This window comes from Bactrocera tryoni, chromosome 3, assembly GCF_016617805.1.
Source record: "Bactrocera tryoni isolate S06 chromosome 3, CSIRO_BtryS06_freeze2, whole genome shotgun sequence".
Taxonomy (NCBI): Eukaryota; Metazoa; Arthropoda; class Insecta; order Diptera; family Tephritidae; genus Bactrocera; species Bactrocera tryoni.
The window spans coordinates 66,310,917-66,329,376 of NC_052501.1; the positions used below are offsets into that span (position 1 = coordinate 66,310,917).

General features: G+C 36.2%; 1 protein-coding gene across 5 annotated transcripts in view; it reads left to right on the plus strand.

The window, feature by feature from the left end:
- The window catches only part of LOC120771734 (protein kinase C, brain isozyme-like), a 212,670-nt gene that overhangs the window by 177,367 nt on the left and 16,843 nt on the right, over positions 1-18,460 (plus strand). For 3 of the 5 annotated variants that reach the window (XM_040099893.1, XM_040099895.1, XM_040099894.1), the window contains 3 exons: positions 5,849-5,880; positions 6,431-6,510; positions 15,512-15,626. In XM_040099893.1, the coding sequence (XP_039955827.1) occupies positions 5,849-5,880; positions 6,431-6,510; positions 15,512-15,626 (227 nt within the window). The remainder of the gene's footprint in view (positions 1-5,848; positions 5,881-6,430; positions 6,511-15,511; positions 15,627-18,460) is intronic. The other 2 variants (XM_040099896.1, XM_040099898.1) reach the window with 1 other exon arrangement.

Consider the following 18,460-nt stretch of genomic DNA (forward strand, 5'->3'; position numbering starts at 1 on the left):
TTTATAACTCAATGAAAAAAAATTATTATGAATGATGAAACTTATAGGCTTTCTTAGAGGCGTCTAGGAACCTATTTTTCCGAGTACCAAACGAAAAAAAAAATTTTGTTTGAATCACTCTAATATAATCACTCTAACATACATATGTATACATACATGTCGTTACCTCACCTACATGAAACCTATGACTAGCACATTCGCTAAGTGCCCAACTTGCAGCTAAGCAGACAATATAAACGAGTGCCGGGTTTTTAAAAGGTGTTAATGGCGTCTGAGTTTGTCGCAGCACACTTGTACCATGTGAAACCAAAACAATGTAGACACACTCATGGCGCAATCCTGTCAAAGGGTAACTGCAGTTATGGAGAAAAACTTGCGCTAAATACACACGTACATATAAAACATTGTTGCCGTATCCTAAGGGCACTAGTCACACACATATATACATCTACATCGATATGTATTGTATGTATGGCTGATAGCATTTAATGTGCCAAATGGGGAATTGAAAGGAGGCCGCGCACAAAACAGCTGTCACTCGCGTTTGTTCGTTGGCGTGAAAAAATGCCGTGTGATAAGAATAAAAGTGTCGAAGCGAAAGAAGTTGTCGTGAAGGAAAATGTAAGAGGATTTCCTGATATTTCAATTAAAGTAAATTTAGTGAAATAATTTCTAATTTTATTATTATTATTATTAATTTTACTAAATAGAATGAAAATAAAATCAAAATATGAAAAGTATTCTTACTCACAAATACACTCATAGATCGTTCGAATGTGGGCAAAAAGTAGTAAGACTTTTTAATTTAAATTTCGCGCGAAAACCTTTTCATTTAAATATTTTTTTCTAGGTTGGTATGACTGTCAGTAATATCTGTGCTAAATTTCAGATCAACTTAATCATTAGTGTTTAGTATACGCTTGTGTTTCTGTAGTACATGAAGTGCATTTGGCGACTTTTACTGCGGTGATAATTGTTCGTTGTGAGCAAGTGTTTTTGTATGTTACAAATTATGAATGAATTATGAATGAGTGGTAATCAATAAAATAAAGGAATTAATGCTTGAGAGTCGACAATTAACAGACAAAGACCTTACTAACATCGTTCGAATATAGAAAGAATCTATCAAAATCATTTTGAAAGATCGTTTTGGCCTACGAAAACATAAAGCACGATTGGCAACAAAATCACTCAATTTTTTCGAAATACAGTGTCGCGTTAACGTCTGTTTAACAATGCTTTCCGACTACCAGGATACCATAAAACATTTATTACTGGCTTTGAATCTCGGACCTATACCTTCAATCTGGAAACAGACGATCAATCGACTGAATATGGTGGCAAAGGTGACTCGAAGCCGAAAAAACCACGTCAAAGCAGATCAACAATCAAGATTATGTTGGCAATTTTCTCCATTATCAAGGTATGATGCATTCCGAATTGAATACATAACAAAGCAAAATAAAGTTATTTCTTTAAAGAAATTCTTGGTATTTTAAAGAACACCTTCTCCTCCTAGTAACCTCAGCTATTCGTTTCGGCATTGATGCAAACAAGCGTTGAAGATATTTTTTATTGTTTCTTCATTCCGCACAGCTTCAATAATTGGTCCCATTATCTTTTAGACTTTTTAAGCGCACCTCTTTTATTATTTTGCCCACATAATGTCATCAGTTCTCTATTGGATTGAGATCATGACTGTTTCCTGGCCTCTTGGGATACTCAATTCCACAAAAATATTTTTGGTTTCTAACTCATAAGTGTTTTTAATGAATTATTAAAAAATCTATTTCAAAATTTTTCTGCTTTAGTTGCCGTTTTGGCTTTATGGCAAGGGGCTGAATCATCCTGAAAATAATATATTCACGAGCTATTTGACGTTTATTTTTACATGAAGCAATGATTTCTGATTTCCTCTCTACTGACAACACTATGATCAACTTTGCTCATTTTTACAACTGGCTCGAAAGACTGAAATAAATAAATGCTAACGGTTTCAGAAATAACGGTAAGCTCATGTAATTACAAAAGTCACTCAAGACAATTTTGTATTTTGAGCGAATAGTGACAGTTACTTTGAAAATTTCTTATTAATAGTCAACAATTTGCAGAAAGTAATTTTTCGGCTTTTCCTACTGTGTCTCGTATTTATGATGATTGCAACAGGTTTGGGATTTGATTAATTTTTGTTCTTCATAAAGGCCTCCCATATCATCCTTATTGTCCTTGCGTAGGTCTTTTCTTAAATTAAATATTTAATTCCTTTTTACAACTTTATATCATTTTTTTGATGCTTACAAGGTCCTCGCTGCTATACTTTAAGCGCCTCTACTTTCAGTTTAGCAGCCATGTCTTCATTCCACTTAGTTATTGATAGACGTCGATTTACCTCTGTCTAAGGCCCATCCATACTGTTGCTACTGTAATTCGAAGTCTATAATCACTTACATTGCTACCGTTAAAAATATATACATATGTTTGTTTATACGATTTTCTTTTGCCTGCTTCATCAAAAGTTGTTGGTGAAAGTATTGGCAAATACAATGATAAAGGATCAAAACAAAATATGTTGACTACGCTAAAATCGGAATACTTTCCTTAAATCCAATATTTTTAGAAATATTTATTATTCGTAGCTACTCATTAATTTTGCTGGCACTTAGTCAACTAACCAAATTTATGCTTGACTTACTTGCATACTTGTACGACAGACTTTACGCTCCATACATATTTACATACGAATTATTTTGCTCCAATAAATCTTAATACATGATATTGAGCAAGTGATGAAGCGGGCACTCGCTCTTGCACCAAGGTCGTTCCCGAAATGACGCCAATTGGACGGAGTGAAGTGAACTTGAACTGCTTCAAATCGGTTCACAGCTCCACTCAAATGGCGAAACACACAATATACTTTTATATGTTTATATGTTTGCGATAACGTAACTAATGACCGAAAATTTGTCTCTCTTTCCGCTGGGCCGCGCTGAACTGAAATACAGCACACACAAATATTCAAATTTAGTGCGTGAAATTTTACTGCTTTTCAACGCAACTAATTTGTATGCTTGACTGGTCGTAAAGTTAATTAACTTACTAAATTTTTAGTGCCAATGACCGTTAGCTTTTAAAGTTTTCGCTTACTTCATGTATTGTAATTTTTTTTCACTTGACCCTGACTTTTTTATTACGCCTTCCACACCTTCCTTTGAGAGGCACAAAGTTTTGAGCTCAACAACTGGGGAATATTTATATTTATTAGCCACCAACGGACACCTGCTTGCCGGCGCAAAAAGTATTTTTATGTGTCTACTCAGATAAATGAGCGCATTTAGTCTTGCTCTACCGCGTCCTTGCCATATTTCGTGGATTATGTTATTGCATTACTATCAGTCTTGGCGGTCGGCAGTTACTTCGCAGTCCGGATAGGAAAATGTAAATTTAACCCTGCGTTAATCATAGAAAATGTGTGCATTTATAATTCACTTTACCGTTATCCTTTATCACACTGACGTTTGAAGTAAAAACAGCTCTTAAACTCATATAATTGATGTGATGAATATACAAAAAGGTCTTTTAGGTTAACTTAAACCGGTTTGAATTGAAAATGTTACGTAATTTGTTTATCTGTTCATATATGCGGAGAAGAAAAACTTGAAATAAACCTCTCCTAAGGTGTTGTGACTACTGAAATTGTGAACTATGTACTTCTAAGTAAAACTAAACTAGAGTCTCCGCCAAAGTTTCGTATGTAAAGAGTTTTAAGTAAATTTTAACTTAAACCCCTAATTGAGAGTAACAAATGAAAAATTCCTCCACCGTCTAAATTTAGAACTTAATTTTCGGTACTTTTCTTCTTCTTTAAACTTTGCACGAGTAATGCCTTATGAGAAAAAATTGTCTAAATGTACCAAAACTGTTCAAGCTCCTAGGTATCGAACATGTGGACCTCAGTATCTAAGTTGACTTTAAACGGTGAATAAATGGGATATACAATTGAAATTCAAGACAAAGTGATCACTACATCTCTTGCGATCGATCTTGGACCAAAAGGCTTTTGCGACAGAACACGTGCCATTCCGCTAAGTCCAGTAGTAGAATGCAAGGGGATATGGGAGCATCGATCAGCTCCTATTCTACCTATAGGGGTTCTAGAGTGCTTTTCCTGCCATCTCATCAGCCTTACAGTTTCCTGCTATTCTGGTGTGGCTTGGCACAAAGACACTCGATGCTATTGATATCGAGGCTAGGCACTCTTTTTGCCCTAAACGCACTGTTAATGAGTTCAAGGCTAGTACCGCCGCTTTGATATCTGAGTGAAGGAGGCTGCAATACGTAGCAGTAAATCTACTGCTACCTTAAGGGCTACAATCTCGGTCTGGAAGACACTGAAATAGTCAGAAAGTCTGAACCTAGAATTGATAGAGAGCTTCCGATAATAAACCCCTGCACCAACCTTCCCCCCAAGCTCTGACCCAGCCCCTGCCCTCTCCTCCACCGGGTTTTTCCCACCCACAACTTCCTCGTCCGTATAAGGGTTGAAAAGGAGCCGTCAAAGTTCGGTTTGGCGACTCCATGATCCAAGTGATTCGGTAAGAAGTCAAAGTGAGTGAGGAATTCCGAGTGTTCAGACATGTGGTCTTTTAGGAACCCAGAATCTCTGAGTCTGATGGCAACACGGGCAATATGTGAGGATGGCGTTAAGTGCCTTGGTTAAAGTAGATCACACATGCTGATGATCGCCGCCCGATGAATGCTCGGTAATTCTTTGCAAATGTGGTCTTTTCTAGAGCCCTCTACTACATAAAGACTCCTTAGAGCATAATGGGCTTTACTATGGTATCGTATAGCCAGAGAAGACCACTTTTGAAGAGAGACCCCACCTTTCGCCAATGGCCCCTCTATAGCAGTATAAGCCAATCGATGGCGTTTTTGCTCTTTCGTCGATAATCGACATTAAGCCTTGCTATCCGGGAAGAGGCCTTCACTGTATCCGCTGGTTGCAGACCATTCTCCCATTCATAGCAGCGGTGCCACTGGGATCTTGTATCTTATAGTGAATGAAACCATCTCGATTTTATTTGAGTTGATGTCGAGACCGTTTATGACTGCACAATTTGTAGTTACGCTGAGATACTCCTTTGTCAATTCGTAAACAATACTCAGGAACTTTCGTTTAATAAAAAGCGCTACATCGTCTGCTTGGGCAATCACCCTGCAGCCACGATTTTCAAGTTTTTAAGCACGTAATGGCTTCCTGAAGCCATGATACGATAGTAGGAAGGGAAGTATTTACTGACTTGCCTTTACAATTAGCATGTTGCACTTCTGATAAATAGTCCCTCGGAATACGCCCAGAGTCTTTACTAAGAAGGAGAAGAGGCTGGTAGCCTTGAAGTCTTTGGCCGTAACGTGGACGCCCCTGCTATACTTCCGGATGAACGTGACTCTTACTTGTCCCAGTCTCTTGCATTACACCACTATATAACTACTTAATATCAAAATTTTCGAACATCCGGTTGACTTTACTCCAAATGTTTGGTGATGGTATGTGCGGTACTTTATGAAACAGTTTGTTTTGTTTTGTTTGGTTTTGAATTTAAAGATCAGTGTATCAATATAATCAGGTTACATAATTGGTTGGAATGTGACTATTAATCAGATAAGTACATCATTAGTCATGATTTTAGGAATACTATTATGATTAATATTAAAAAATGTATAATGTAAGAAATCCAATACGTTCCATTTAGAATATATACAGTTCTGAATAATTTACGAACAAAGATGTTTAATATATATTTTCTTTCTCCCTCCTTCTCTCTCTCTCGTTCTTTGCAACCTCCAGGGGCTTTGGCAAACAAGGATTTCAATGTCAAGGTGAGTTCAAAACATTTATTGCAAAATTTTCTACCTCATTGACTGCCAGAAGTCGGGTCGAGGGCAATACAAATAGCAAGAAAAACACGCATAGCACATATAAACTTACATATACAAGTAAGGAAGTTGGTGCCAGTATTGGTTTGGAAGCATATCACTTAAACTTTCCCACAACTATCACTGACAGTCTAAGCAATACATGCTTAGTACGAGCTTGTCCTATAAGGTACTTATGGTTAGCGTTATAGCTTAGAAATATACGCACACATACAATACATACGGAATACAGTAACTTTCTATGTACATAACAAACATATACACTTACATAGCGTAAGTAGTTCCTTGTGCCAGTTTAGGACTTGTCACAGCAGCAACGAGCTGACTTCGTTTTACAAACGCTTGTGGCACAACTTTTGTCCACATTTTAATATCGGCGAAGGACAGGAAGCAAGGCGACATTTTCAACTTTCTGAGTATCACTAACTTTTTATGTCATTTCACTGTACTTCTTATTGTTATCATGCTTCTTCTTCTCTGCTCTCATTTACAGTTTGTTCGTATGTGGTGCACAAGCGCTGTCACGAATATGTGACGTTCATATGCCCGGGCAAGGATAAGGGAATCGATTCCGTAAGTGTTTCTGAAACGAAAAAACAGAAAAATAAATAAACTTAATTTATATTAAATACCTTGTATACAAGAATATTAAAATTTAATAGCCCGCATAGATATATGTACATATTTATTCAGTAATAATTTTCATAAGATATTATAATAGTATTTTTACTTTTTTAAAAAATATAATTAACTAACACTGCAAGCGTAAATTTAATTCTCAATAAAAACTTTTGATTTTATAAAAACACTTTAATCCTTTCAATTTAAGAATAATAATTATATTTAATTTTTTAAAACTTTAACTATTTTTTAATCAAAAATTTGATAATATAAGGTCAGTATTTTTATTCTAATTTACACATTATTTTTAGCAATACAATTATGTTTTGATATTATTTTTATAGCGTTAAAAAATTGTATCGTTTTTTCAATATAAAAAGAGATATTCTTTTCAAGACTATCCTTTAACATATCCATTTTAAAGACTATTCATTTCTACCAACAATATAAATCTTGCTTTCATAATTTTTCTACGTACCTCATTACCGTCAAAACTTCTACTTAAGAACTGTATATATTTTAAAAATATTATCTATTTTGAAAGATTTTCTAATAAAAAAATGTTATAAACCAATTTTAAAATTTTTTTTGAAATTTTAAAAGTATATTCAAAAAATTAAAAAATATGTCAATTTTAAAAACATATACAATTTTTAATTAAAAATACATGTTTTTAGAAAACTTTTGAAATTTCCTTTTATTCCAACCCATTCATACTTATTATTTGGAATTAATATTTTTTATGAGAGTATACTTTTTTATGGAAGCGTTTTTTTTTTTTTTTAACATATTTCATTTATATTTCTGTAGATTTTAAGTAATTTCTCATAAAGGTCAACTTTCATTAACTTTATTTATTCGGACATAAATGAAATCATTTCATGCTGCCATAAAGCTTACATAATAGCGAAAATAATGAACTATAAATTAAGTGGATGGTACACAAACTATATTCTTATCATAACTAGTAGTCATAAAAACTGTATTTAGATAATAAAGAAATAACATTAGTTACGCATTTTCCGCATGCGCTGCGTTTGAAATAGGATATAATTCACCTACACATGCACTGATACATGCATGCACATGGCTTAATATAAGGTTGTCAAAAATCTCCCTTTCGCTTTTTTGCTCTTTATTCAATGCTTTATAAAAAGTGTTACTGTGATCGGACTGAGATCAAATATGTGCCGATTCGTTCAATAATTTGTTTCCATCTAGACGGCAACTTCATAATACCCCGTTCGTAGAAGCCCCCTCCTTATTTGCGAAGAACTCGAACAGTCACTTTCCACAAGCCTCTTTTGAGTTCAACTTTACACCAACAAGGGCGTTCGCCATGGACAGAAACAGTTGGTAATCACTTGGCGCTATGTCTAGGCTATTTAGTGGATGCGATAAAACTTCCCATCCGAGTTCCCGTTGCTTCTGACGAGTCTTCAACGAATTGTGTGGTCTGGTGTTGTCCTGGTGGAACACTACCTCTTCCTGTCAATTCTAGATGGTAGAACTAAGCGTCTGGCCATATGGAAGCGGCTCATAGTGGATGATTCCCTTCCAATCCACTGCTTGGGACGATTCACCATTTTCGCTTGATATTGTCGTATGTGATCCATTTTTCGTCATCATTCGCTTCAAAAATGGGTCGAGTTCGTTCCATTTCAGCAGCATATCGCAGGCGTTGGTTCGGTTAAGAAAGCTTTTTTGCGTCAAATTATGCGACACCCAAACATCAAACACTGATGTGTATCCAGCCTTTTGCAGATGGGTTAAAATGGTATGCTAACTAACTCCTATATTCTGGGCAATGTCACGAGATACCACATGGCGGTCTAACTCGATGTTTTCTATGATTTGATCGGTATTCGTCGTCACAGGTCTTCCGCCGGCTGGCTTATCCATGGTGTCGTTTTCACTTGCTCTGAATCGTCGAAACCATTCCTCCACAGCTGTGGACAGTTCGAAGTGATAGAGTACCATTCCCCAAAACACCATTAATCTCACGAAACATTTCTCTAGCGGATTTGCCTTTATCGAAGTAAAACTTTAAAATAGTGCGAATTCCGGCGATAGAGAGCTCCATGCTTACACGTCTATAACTGTTGAAAGCAATATCCAAACCAATCATGCATAGCGTCGTTTTAGAGGTTATGTCAAGACCTATCAAATATCTATAGCCTTGCCAGATACGAGCTCTTTAGCGCTATGTACATAGCCGCGAAATTCAAAAGAAAAAAAGGCGGAAACACGGAAATAAAGGATATTTGACAACCTAATACATGTATATAAATACACTCGAAATAAATATATATCATATATTACATATTTTCAAATACAAAACTGAAAGCATTCGCAAGCTAATGCTTATATTCAAACGTAGACTCTTCAAGAGCAGGATCTTAAGCTCAGTTTATTCCACATTTAAAAACCGAAACCACAATTTTTCGCATAACTACCTTCCAACTAGTCCAAAAAGTAAGATATTGCAGACTATTGCCGCTTACTTTACGCTCTCAGTCATCAGCCTTGCTCTTACACTCACTTACTAGCTGAGCTGAAGTTTTTCGCTCTCTCCCAGATATGAGAATTACCTACATTAATATAAAAATGTTCACTTCTCTTATAAATTTTAAGGGCATACAGGCCCTTCTTAATGCTGTTACTTTCACACTTATAAAACAACAAAAACCGCAAACCGCTGTGCGTTTTTATAGAACTGTCAAACTGCCAACACGCACACAAATACTTTTTCACCCACTTGTCAAGTGCAGCACATGTGACGCGCCAGCTGCAAGCAAACATAAAACGAAGGATAAACGCAGCGCAAAACTTCACCAGTGCGTTTTTCTTATTTTGATTTTGCGTTTCTCGAAAAGATACAGTTTTCTACGAACAAGCTTATATAAAACGATATTTTAAATTTTTTTTCGGGTTCAGAGAGGAATAATATGGAAGCTATACAAAACAAATCCAATAAAAGGAGAAAACTTTTATATATTTATTTGTAATTAAGAGACACAACTCAAGGGATGCTTTTTAGAGAATAGATTACTTAATTTATAATTATTTCAATTTTATAAGAAAAACAGATGTTGCTTTTGTAGTAACAGTTACGAGGGCAAGCGTTAGATAAGTCATCATCGAGATCATTCAACGGTAGGCTCAGGAAACTTGCTGTTTCAACGGGATCGGACCATGGGGAGAGGGGTGTGAAATATATGGGGTTATAGCATGCAAATAGGACATATTCTCGACATATTTTTGATATGCTACAGTATTCAGAACGAAGCTACGCAAGGGTCACTCTCGATTCTCGTGGCAACTCGAGGTCTACGTCTGCAATGCGTGGTGATTTGACTCCAAGTACGCCATACATTGAGAGGGAGTCGCTGAAGGTGTTAATGGCTCCACTGTGAATGGCTCTCAGTGCATGTCTGAAGTTTGCTGCGTCCGAAGTCTGGTCAGCGTATTGTTTAATAACGTCGCGAAAGTTGAGGAATTGGAGGAAGAACCTCTTGATGCCCTTAGGAGGCGGTTCCGCTACAAGCAGGTGACTGCAAGGAAGATTTGTGCGAAAGCACCCCAGCAGAAACCGCCAGTACATTATGATCCTTAACTGGGGGCACACGGGCCTCACTGTTCAGGTGTTCGATGGGAAACATCGAGAGAAATCCCGTTGTAGTCCGACATGTCTGTAGCTTCCTCCTCTGCGTTCCACTGCATCAAGGGGGGAGAGTTTTAGTTTTGATGTCCTCAAGTATGGTTTTGTGATTGACTGTGTCAGAGGCTTTTGTTAAGTTTAACACTACGAGGATCCTCCAATAGCAGGGTGATTTCTGATTGACAGGTTGGAGATCTCGAACAGCAATTCTCTTTCACTGCTGTAGAGAATCCGGTCTTATCGGTAGATGACAACTAAAAACATCTCTGACCAGAAAATAATGTCTATACAATGAACTTCGGTCCAAAAAAAAAAAAGAAAACCTTGAACACATGGCAAAATGTTGATAATTTTTAGCACGCCAGAAACTGAACAGATAAAAAATTAATGCTAATTTTTCACATTAAAATGTCTATTTTAAAATAATTGATTATGACATTATTTCCAGGAAGAGCAAAATATAAAATTGCATTTTAAATTCTAGGTTAGAAATCAGTGATGCATGTAACAAAGTGTTAGTATTTTCTCCATCCTCGAATTAAATATTTAAACTCATTTTAGAATTTTTCCGAGTTGAAGAAAAATCATAATTCTCTAACTCAGTAACCGTTTTCCTAATTTCTTGGCTTGGTATAAAACCCGCACAGATTAAGCATATGGGTCACCCTGTGTTTTTATAATTTTCTCTCTTCAATTTCCCATCCAAAGTTGAAACTTTCAATGAACTTTACACAAGCTTTTCGCAATAATCCTACAGACTTGTAGCATACCTGCAGGCGCAAGAGCGTAAAGGTTAAGTTAAAATATATAAAAAAGGGTAGAAACTATATTTCATATATGATGAAGTTATAAAATTAATATTTATTATGGCACATACTGATATGCCTTAAAATATGGAACGAAAATGTGGAAAAAATATAATTTTAAGCGCTCAGCCAATTAAAAAATTGTATGCGACATTTAAGTAGCGCAGTCGCTTGGAAAATTCGCATGAGCAGTGAAAAATTTTTCGAAAATCACATATGCGCAGTTGCATGTGTGCGTGAAAACACACACACTCTTTCCGTGCAGAGACATGTTGCACGCCATACTCGTGCTGTATATACATTCATGCCATATATCTTCTTATATTTTACGACTTTTATTTGCCAAAAGTTACGCTGGCTACAGTCACGCACTCACACAGTTATATACACACATACGTAGGCAATGCAGCGCTGTAACGCGCACGAATAATTTCTCGTTGCATGCTACAAACTGGCAAATATGAAGTGTGGCAAGCAGGCGAAGGTTCAGGCAAGCGACAATCTCTGTCTTTTTTAGCTGCGAAAATGCGAGTGCAAGACACTTTATTTGCAATGCGTTTTATTCGGCGTCAAAACCTCCGAATATCGTATTTCCGCAAAAAATATTTTCATTCGCCACTTTTGCCTAATTTTGAATGCCAAAAGGTAAAAACGAGAAGGAACAAAGTAAATCTAAGTGCATTGCAGTTGGCAGGGAACAAATGCGTATATGTGTGTGTGTGACCTTCTACTTTAATACAACGCAACGGAAACATATATTTTCACAATGTGGAAATATGTAAATTATTGTGAGTGAGTGCATATCTACGCGCTGCAATGCTACTCTCTTTTGCTTTTCTTCTCTGCTCCACTATCTTAATTCCTTCACTTGGTGCTTCCAAAAAACAAATTTGGCATTGGCTGTTTCTTGAAGATTTAAAATTTCACATGAATTTGGAAGATAACACCAAGAATATTAACGGTTTCGGATGCATCATAGCAGGCCCTGGAAACGACCATTAACCCATAGGTGATCAAATAAGGCTGCAGAGACCTCTACCTACTTTTATTCAAAGCTCTAACAGTAGGGTCCAATATTCGTATTAATTCATTAAAGACAAATCCGCAGTATGATAACGGGCTCGACAGTCAAGGTCATAGTTCTACATCATCATCACCACCTTGCCTCCTAATTCGCTGAACTAAGTCAACGTTGTCATATATCTCGTACAGCTCATTGTTCCATCGAATTCGGTATTCGCCGCTGCCAATGCGCAAAGGACCATAAATCTTCCGCAGAACCTTTAACTAGAAAACTCGTAGTCTCGACTCATCCAATGTTGTCATCGTCCATGCCACTGCACCATATAGCAGGACGGGAACAATGATTTATAGAGTTTGGTCTTTGTTCGTCGAGAGAGGACATTTTTCTCAAATGCTTATTCAATTCGAAGTAGCAGCCGTTGGAAAAAGTTATTCTGTGTTAGATTTCCATGCTGACGTTGTTGTTAGGACCTCGGAGCAAACGCACGTCCAAATCACTGGAGACGTGTCCACCGTCTATCACAACATGATCGTTCAGGTTGGTGACTTTTCGCTCCGGAGACAGCCAGGTAGCTTGATAAATTTTTCTATGCTGAAATGTAGTACTACAGATAACTATATTTTGAGCCCCGGCGAAGCCTCTCATGGGTGCGCCCGGAGCCCCATAGAAGACATCTTTGATCACATTGTCCTTCTCTTCCATCGGGGCGTGGGTGCAAACCAGCGATATGCTGAAGAACTTCGCTTTAATGAGGATTGTATGGCTAGACGTTTATCATACTGGTTCAGCGACGGAGTCTCTTTCCCACCGAGTTTGACTCCTTTATATAGCCACTGTAGTAAATGCCACAAAGACTTACTCGTCTCAATCATTGTCCCGTCCATCGCACTTCTGGGACGGTAATGTCAGCCTTTATTTTCACGAGGACATCCACTAGCTGGGCAACGGCAATTAAGGGACCAGACGTTCCAGGTGCATGCCCTTAAATCGTAATTCTTAATGCGTTTGCAGTGGTGGTCATCAAAAGGGGGGTTTCTCATACGAAGCTGTTGTTTTCCTTTCATTGCGGGTGTTTTTTACAAGGCGGGTCCCAAACCCAGCGCACAACTCTGGTGAGTGATGTTTCGACTTTTCACTTTAGCTCGCCTTCAAGCGGATGTTTTTTGGCTACCCAGAGGATACTTGGTCTAAGGCCGGAAGTGATGAGCTGATTGAGCCATAAGTCAAATAATCGTTTCTGGTCACTCCCAAGTGAATGGCAATCAGATAACTTTCCTCACTTACGTGAGCATCTACACATGACTCCATCCTTCTTATGTTGCTTGCAGTATTTTAAAATACTCATTACGGCCAAAAAGTGAAATTAGACGAATTTCTTGATGGTCATCTAAAATCAGTTGCTGTTCCGGAAGCTATCGATGCCTAAGCGTAAACTAATATTGCAAGATGATCATACGCCTTAACGTGAGACAGAGACAGTTGTAGGTATAAGTGGGACTAGCATAAATTCAATATTGTTTGAAGATTTGATTGTAGATTTTTTTTTTTGACGAGTATGATCCAGTTTGTTGATCGTTTAAAATATACTGTTCTCGAGATTGGTCGAAAGACATGTTTAAAAATACGATAATGGTGCTAACATGTCTATGACAACGTGACCGCTGATAAATCGTGGACTTATACATACAGCTCAAATTGAGCCGAATCTAACCAAAGTTGTTCGCGCAGGAAGCACTTCTAAGCAAATGTTTGTCTATTTTTTTTGGAAAAATTGGATATGTCGCAATCATTCCACTAGAAAAACTCAGAGTGGAAAACTCTGAGTGATACACAGTCATTTGATTGCCATTTGTCTTTTGAGAAATTAGGAACACCACAAAAGACTGATCGCTCTTCACCACAGCAATGCGAGTTCTCACACATCGACTGAAACAACCGCATTTTAAGCACTTAAAACATCGATTTGATAAGTAATCTAACGTAAAGTCATGACTAGGCACCGAATGACTTCTTTTTAGTTCCGTTCGTTAAAAGGAAACTAAGAAGTCAACAGCTGAAGCTTTGTTTTGTACGTTCAGAACACATGTTTTGGAGATACCTCAATCAGAGTGGCAGATTTGCTTCGACAATTGGTTCAAACGCATGTAAAAAAGTGATTAATATTTGTTTTTGTTCTCTAGTCCCCAAAATATAAAAGACAACCTACGTATATAGTAAAGAATGATTTTATAATCCTACTGATTTGAAACTGAGTTCTAGGCCTTTTAGTGTTCATATTGGGCTGACTTAACTTCTGCTCTGATTTTATACTGTCTTCTAACGTAGTTCATCTCATTTAAAATAAACTATCTAAAAATGCACTGGTGAAGTTTCGAATGCAGAATGTGCTATTTTCATTTTTAATCTTTTAATATTTTTATTTAGTTAAAAGAAAAAAGATATAGAAAATATTACTAATACATTGAAGATTAATTTATTATATAAAAAGTATAGGTAATCTAACTTACAGTTCTGTTCGAATATTTTTAGTATAAATTTGGTCTTAATAATCATACTAACAAAAATCATCTTTAAAAATTCCATTTTAAAAACTTGCATTTCAATTAAGTATATTTAGATATATAAATATATAGGAATTTCAAAAAGTAGTTCACGCATACTCATACGTTTTCTTCTTCTTCTTTTATGTATGCGTTTTTCATCAATATGCATTCACAACAACATCAACAACAATTAAAACATCCAATTCATCAACTGCAACCCGACGCATGCAACTTGCAACATATCACGTGTCTTGTGTCGTTTTGTGCGTCCAACATGAATAAACTGTCATCTCACCAACGACAAAATTTTTACAAAATTTTTAACAAACCAATAAAAACAAAATATATAAACTATAATACAAATTTAAATGACAACAACACTATTATGAAAAAAACGCTATTTCACAAAAATTTTTACGTGATTTTTCGCAACAATAATTGGCAATAAATTTTTGACTGAACAATTTGTACAAAAAAATCGCACTCAACACAATCACGGCATGAAAATTCGTGCAATCAATGTCGTCGCCAACTTTATGCAATCACAAACGCCACATCATCAACACAACAATAACAACAACTACTGTATTTGTTCTTAACAACAATAAACGATACAAACCAATCCAAACTCAAATAACGGTATTAAATTGATTACACGAAATGTGGGCGCTGCGTAATTGACTGGAAAAATTTACACGGGCATGGAAAATTACAAAAACAAAAAAATTTTACAACAAAAAAAAAATAAATTGAAACAAATAAAATTTCTTAAAATGTCAAAATTATGTAACGTAATATTGAAAAAAATATATATAATTAAATTATGTAATAAAATATTAAAATAATAAAAAAATAAATTCGATATTTTGCGTATCCAAAAATTGCTGTAAAATTCATGACATTGATTTGTACATCACAGGATTCGCCACAAACAGTTCATCATTTCGAACCATTCACATTTGGTGGGCCCACATTTTGCGACCATTGTGGTTCGCTACTCTATGGCATCTACCATCAGGGTCTCAAATGCTCAGGTAAAAACAGTGTGCGACTGCAAGAGAGTGAATGTGTGTAGACGTATCATTTATGAGTTTTTAGACAGTGCCAAGTGGAAGTGAGAAAATTACACACACAATGACTTATTAAATATGTGAGAGTGAGATGTGCTTGAATGAAATGATTTTTACTAGCATTTTAAACAACAAATAAATGTGTAAATATAATCTATAAATTTTAAAAGTTATTGTTTATTTTTTATTTAAATTTGCTACCATTAGTTAGCTTAAAAGTTTTATCAAAAAACTTAAATTAAAATTTCATGTAAGCTTGTGGTGTGACATGACGTATGAGTAACTTTTTGCAAATTTGAATTGGTGACTGCTGATACAGCTTCATATAATACATACATACATATAGTTATGTAAGTGATTCGACAAACACCAAATACCGAGCAAATACCTAAAATAATAACCTAAATCATCTCTTCACTATTTGGGTTATTATTTTGGGTACTTAATAGGTATTTTTTCTTTATATAGTATTTCACTTGAACAAAACAGTGAGTAAGCAAATGTAAAAATGCATGAAATCCCTATTTTTTGTAATTTAAATTAGCTAAGCAAAGTAATTTACGCAATATTTTTACAAATCTCTACATAAGAACTTGAAATAAGTCTTAACATTTTCTGCTCACTGCCCACTAACCACAGCCAAACATGAAATAGGCTTCTGTACTTCAAAAATAATCAGCACACCTTTGTATATTTAAAGTAATCTGTCTCACCATCAACCAATCTGTACGCATTCAACACGTCTTCCTTGTCAGAAGCCATCAAAAATTTCTTCTCATTAGCCCGGCTCTACTTTATATTCAATTTTCCGCTCACCTGGCAACCAGAGGAGCTGCAGGTGCACACATTCGGCAGATGATACGACCTGTGTATGCAATTTAATTTAAATATTCTCTTTTCTGTTTCGCAAAAAGCAGAGATTGTGCATGAAATTCTGCCACTTTGAGCACCTACACATCTGCATATATACCTGAATGAAGCTCTGTGTGCTAAAGTGTCCGCTGGGGTGTGCTCTTAAGCGGCATTAAGACACTTTTTGCAGTTTTCATTGATTCGATTTGCACCTCGTTGCCTCTGCATTGCTTTTACTTAATGCGCATATGAAATATCAACAATCTGCGCTGAACGTTTGCAATGAATAATGTTGACAGGTCTTTGAGTTCCACGTCGTGAATTAAAGATTCATACACACACATGCATATGTGCATAAAATATCGTTTGGCACAGTACTTAATCACCCAAATTTTAATGAAATATTCATTAAAAACGAAAATGACATTTTAAACTTTTCACAAGGCCGATAAGTGTGCTATACACTGCAAGTGTATGACATGTTGTATTAGTAATATTTTCCCCCACTAAGTGTCGAGAGTTGAGAACAATTGAAAAGTCAACGTTTTTTATTAGAAACATATTCCTAACGGAATAGAAAGAGAATCATAAATAGAATAGGAAAGTGAAAAAATGTTGCTTACATAATCTTAATCAAAGAAAGAACAAAGAGCACTTCAACTTTGCGGATGAAACGTGTATCATAGATGAATATCGACATCTATCAAGAAGCAAAACTTGCTTAGCACTAGACTAAGCTAGACTCAAGACAAATGAAGGCATCGATCGCTGTTTCTTGAAGCCGGCATAATGTTAAGGCAGGTCGTGGATTGATCCAAAGTCGATGAATATCAGTTGGACAAAAATTCGTACTTCGTGTTGCCCAAAAATTCCCAAATTCTGATCTATCCTCATCGATCGACGAATCGTTTTGCGCTTACTGCGTTCTGCGATGCCGTCATCTAAGTTGGAAAGAATGCAAAAGAAGCAGGGAAGAATTTCAGTCTACCTTTACCTGTGGACCTTCATATACCCAGCTTCCATAAATTTATTAGCAGCCAAGCACCTACCAGCTATGTTTATAGGTAAAGTCTTTGTGCCATTGGTGGGGTAGTCCCTTTTGCACCTCCCAACGAAGGTAGAGAACTGTCAGAGATTTTACATTTCCTAGTAAGTAAAGCTAACACTAACGCAGTTTTATTTGAGTTACTCTCTGCCCACTTGGCATATGAACGACTCTTGGGTAAGATTGCTCTTCAGGAATTTTCCATTTACCAAAAATGCTATATTATCTGCGCAGGCAACTCACTCGGCAGCCTCGTTCCTACTTCTTTATGAAAATGTATCACTGTATAAATAATTAAAAGGTATATTCAAGGTTAATAATACTGAGTATAAAATACAGATTTTTTTTTCAAGAAACTGAGTCATTCTTAAGTTCATACATATAATACGAGAGCATACAGAGATCATAGAGCCGAAAACTAATAAACTTGGAGGTTTCTTCATTTGAAATAGAGTTGTTAAGTTACAAAGTATAATACATAAAACAACGGTTTTATTGATTGATTCAGTTTCTCATAAATTTAATTATTCCCACATAGGTTAAGTAAGTACATAGATAATTACTAGTGAAAACACGAATAATCCCACTGTGACTGCTACGGCCATTTGTTCGTTGTGATGCCCAGAACTCCTAAGTACGGATCAAAACGACCGCCGCATATCGTCAAAAGCCCTAGAGCATGCGGCAAAAATCTATTCCCGCAATTTCGACGGATTCGTTTAAAATAACGGGGTTTCAATAAGAGCGCTACAAAAGTACGTTCGTTTTATTTTGCAAGGCCACCACTGGCACACTTGACCAAATTTTCGACGGTTTTCAAGCATAAATGGGCCGATACTGCTGCAATTTCACGTTTGATACTCATACGAAACTCATCAATCGTCGCTGACTTGTTGGCATA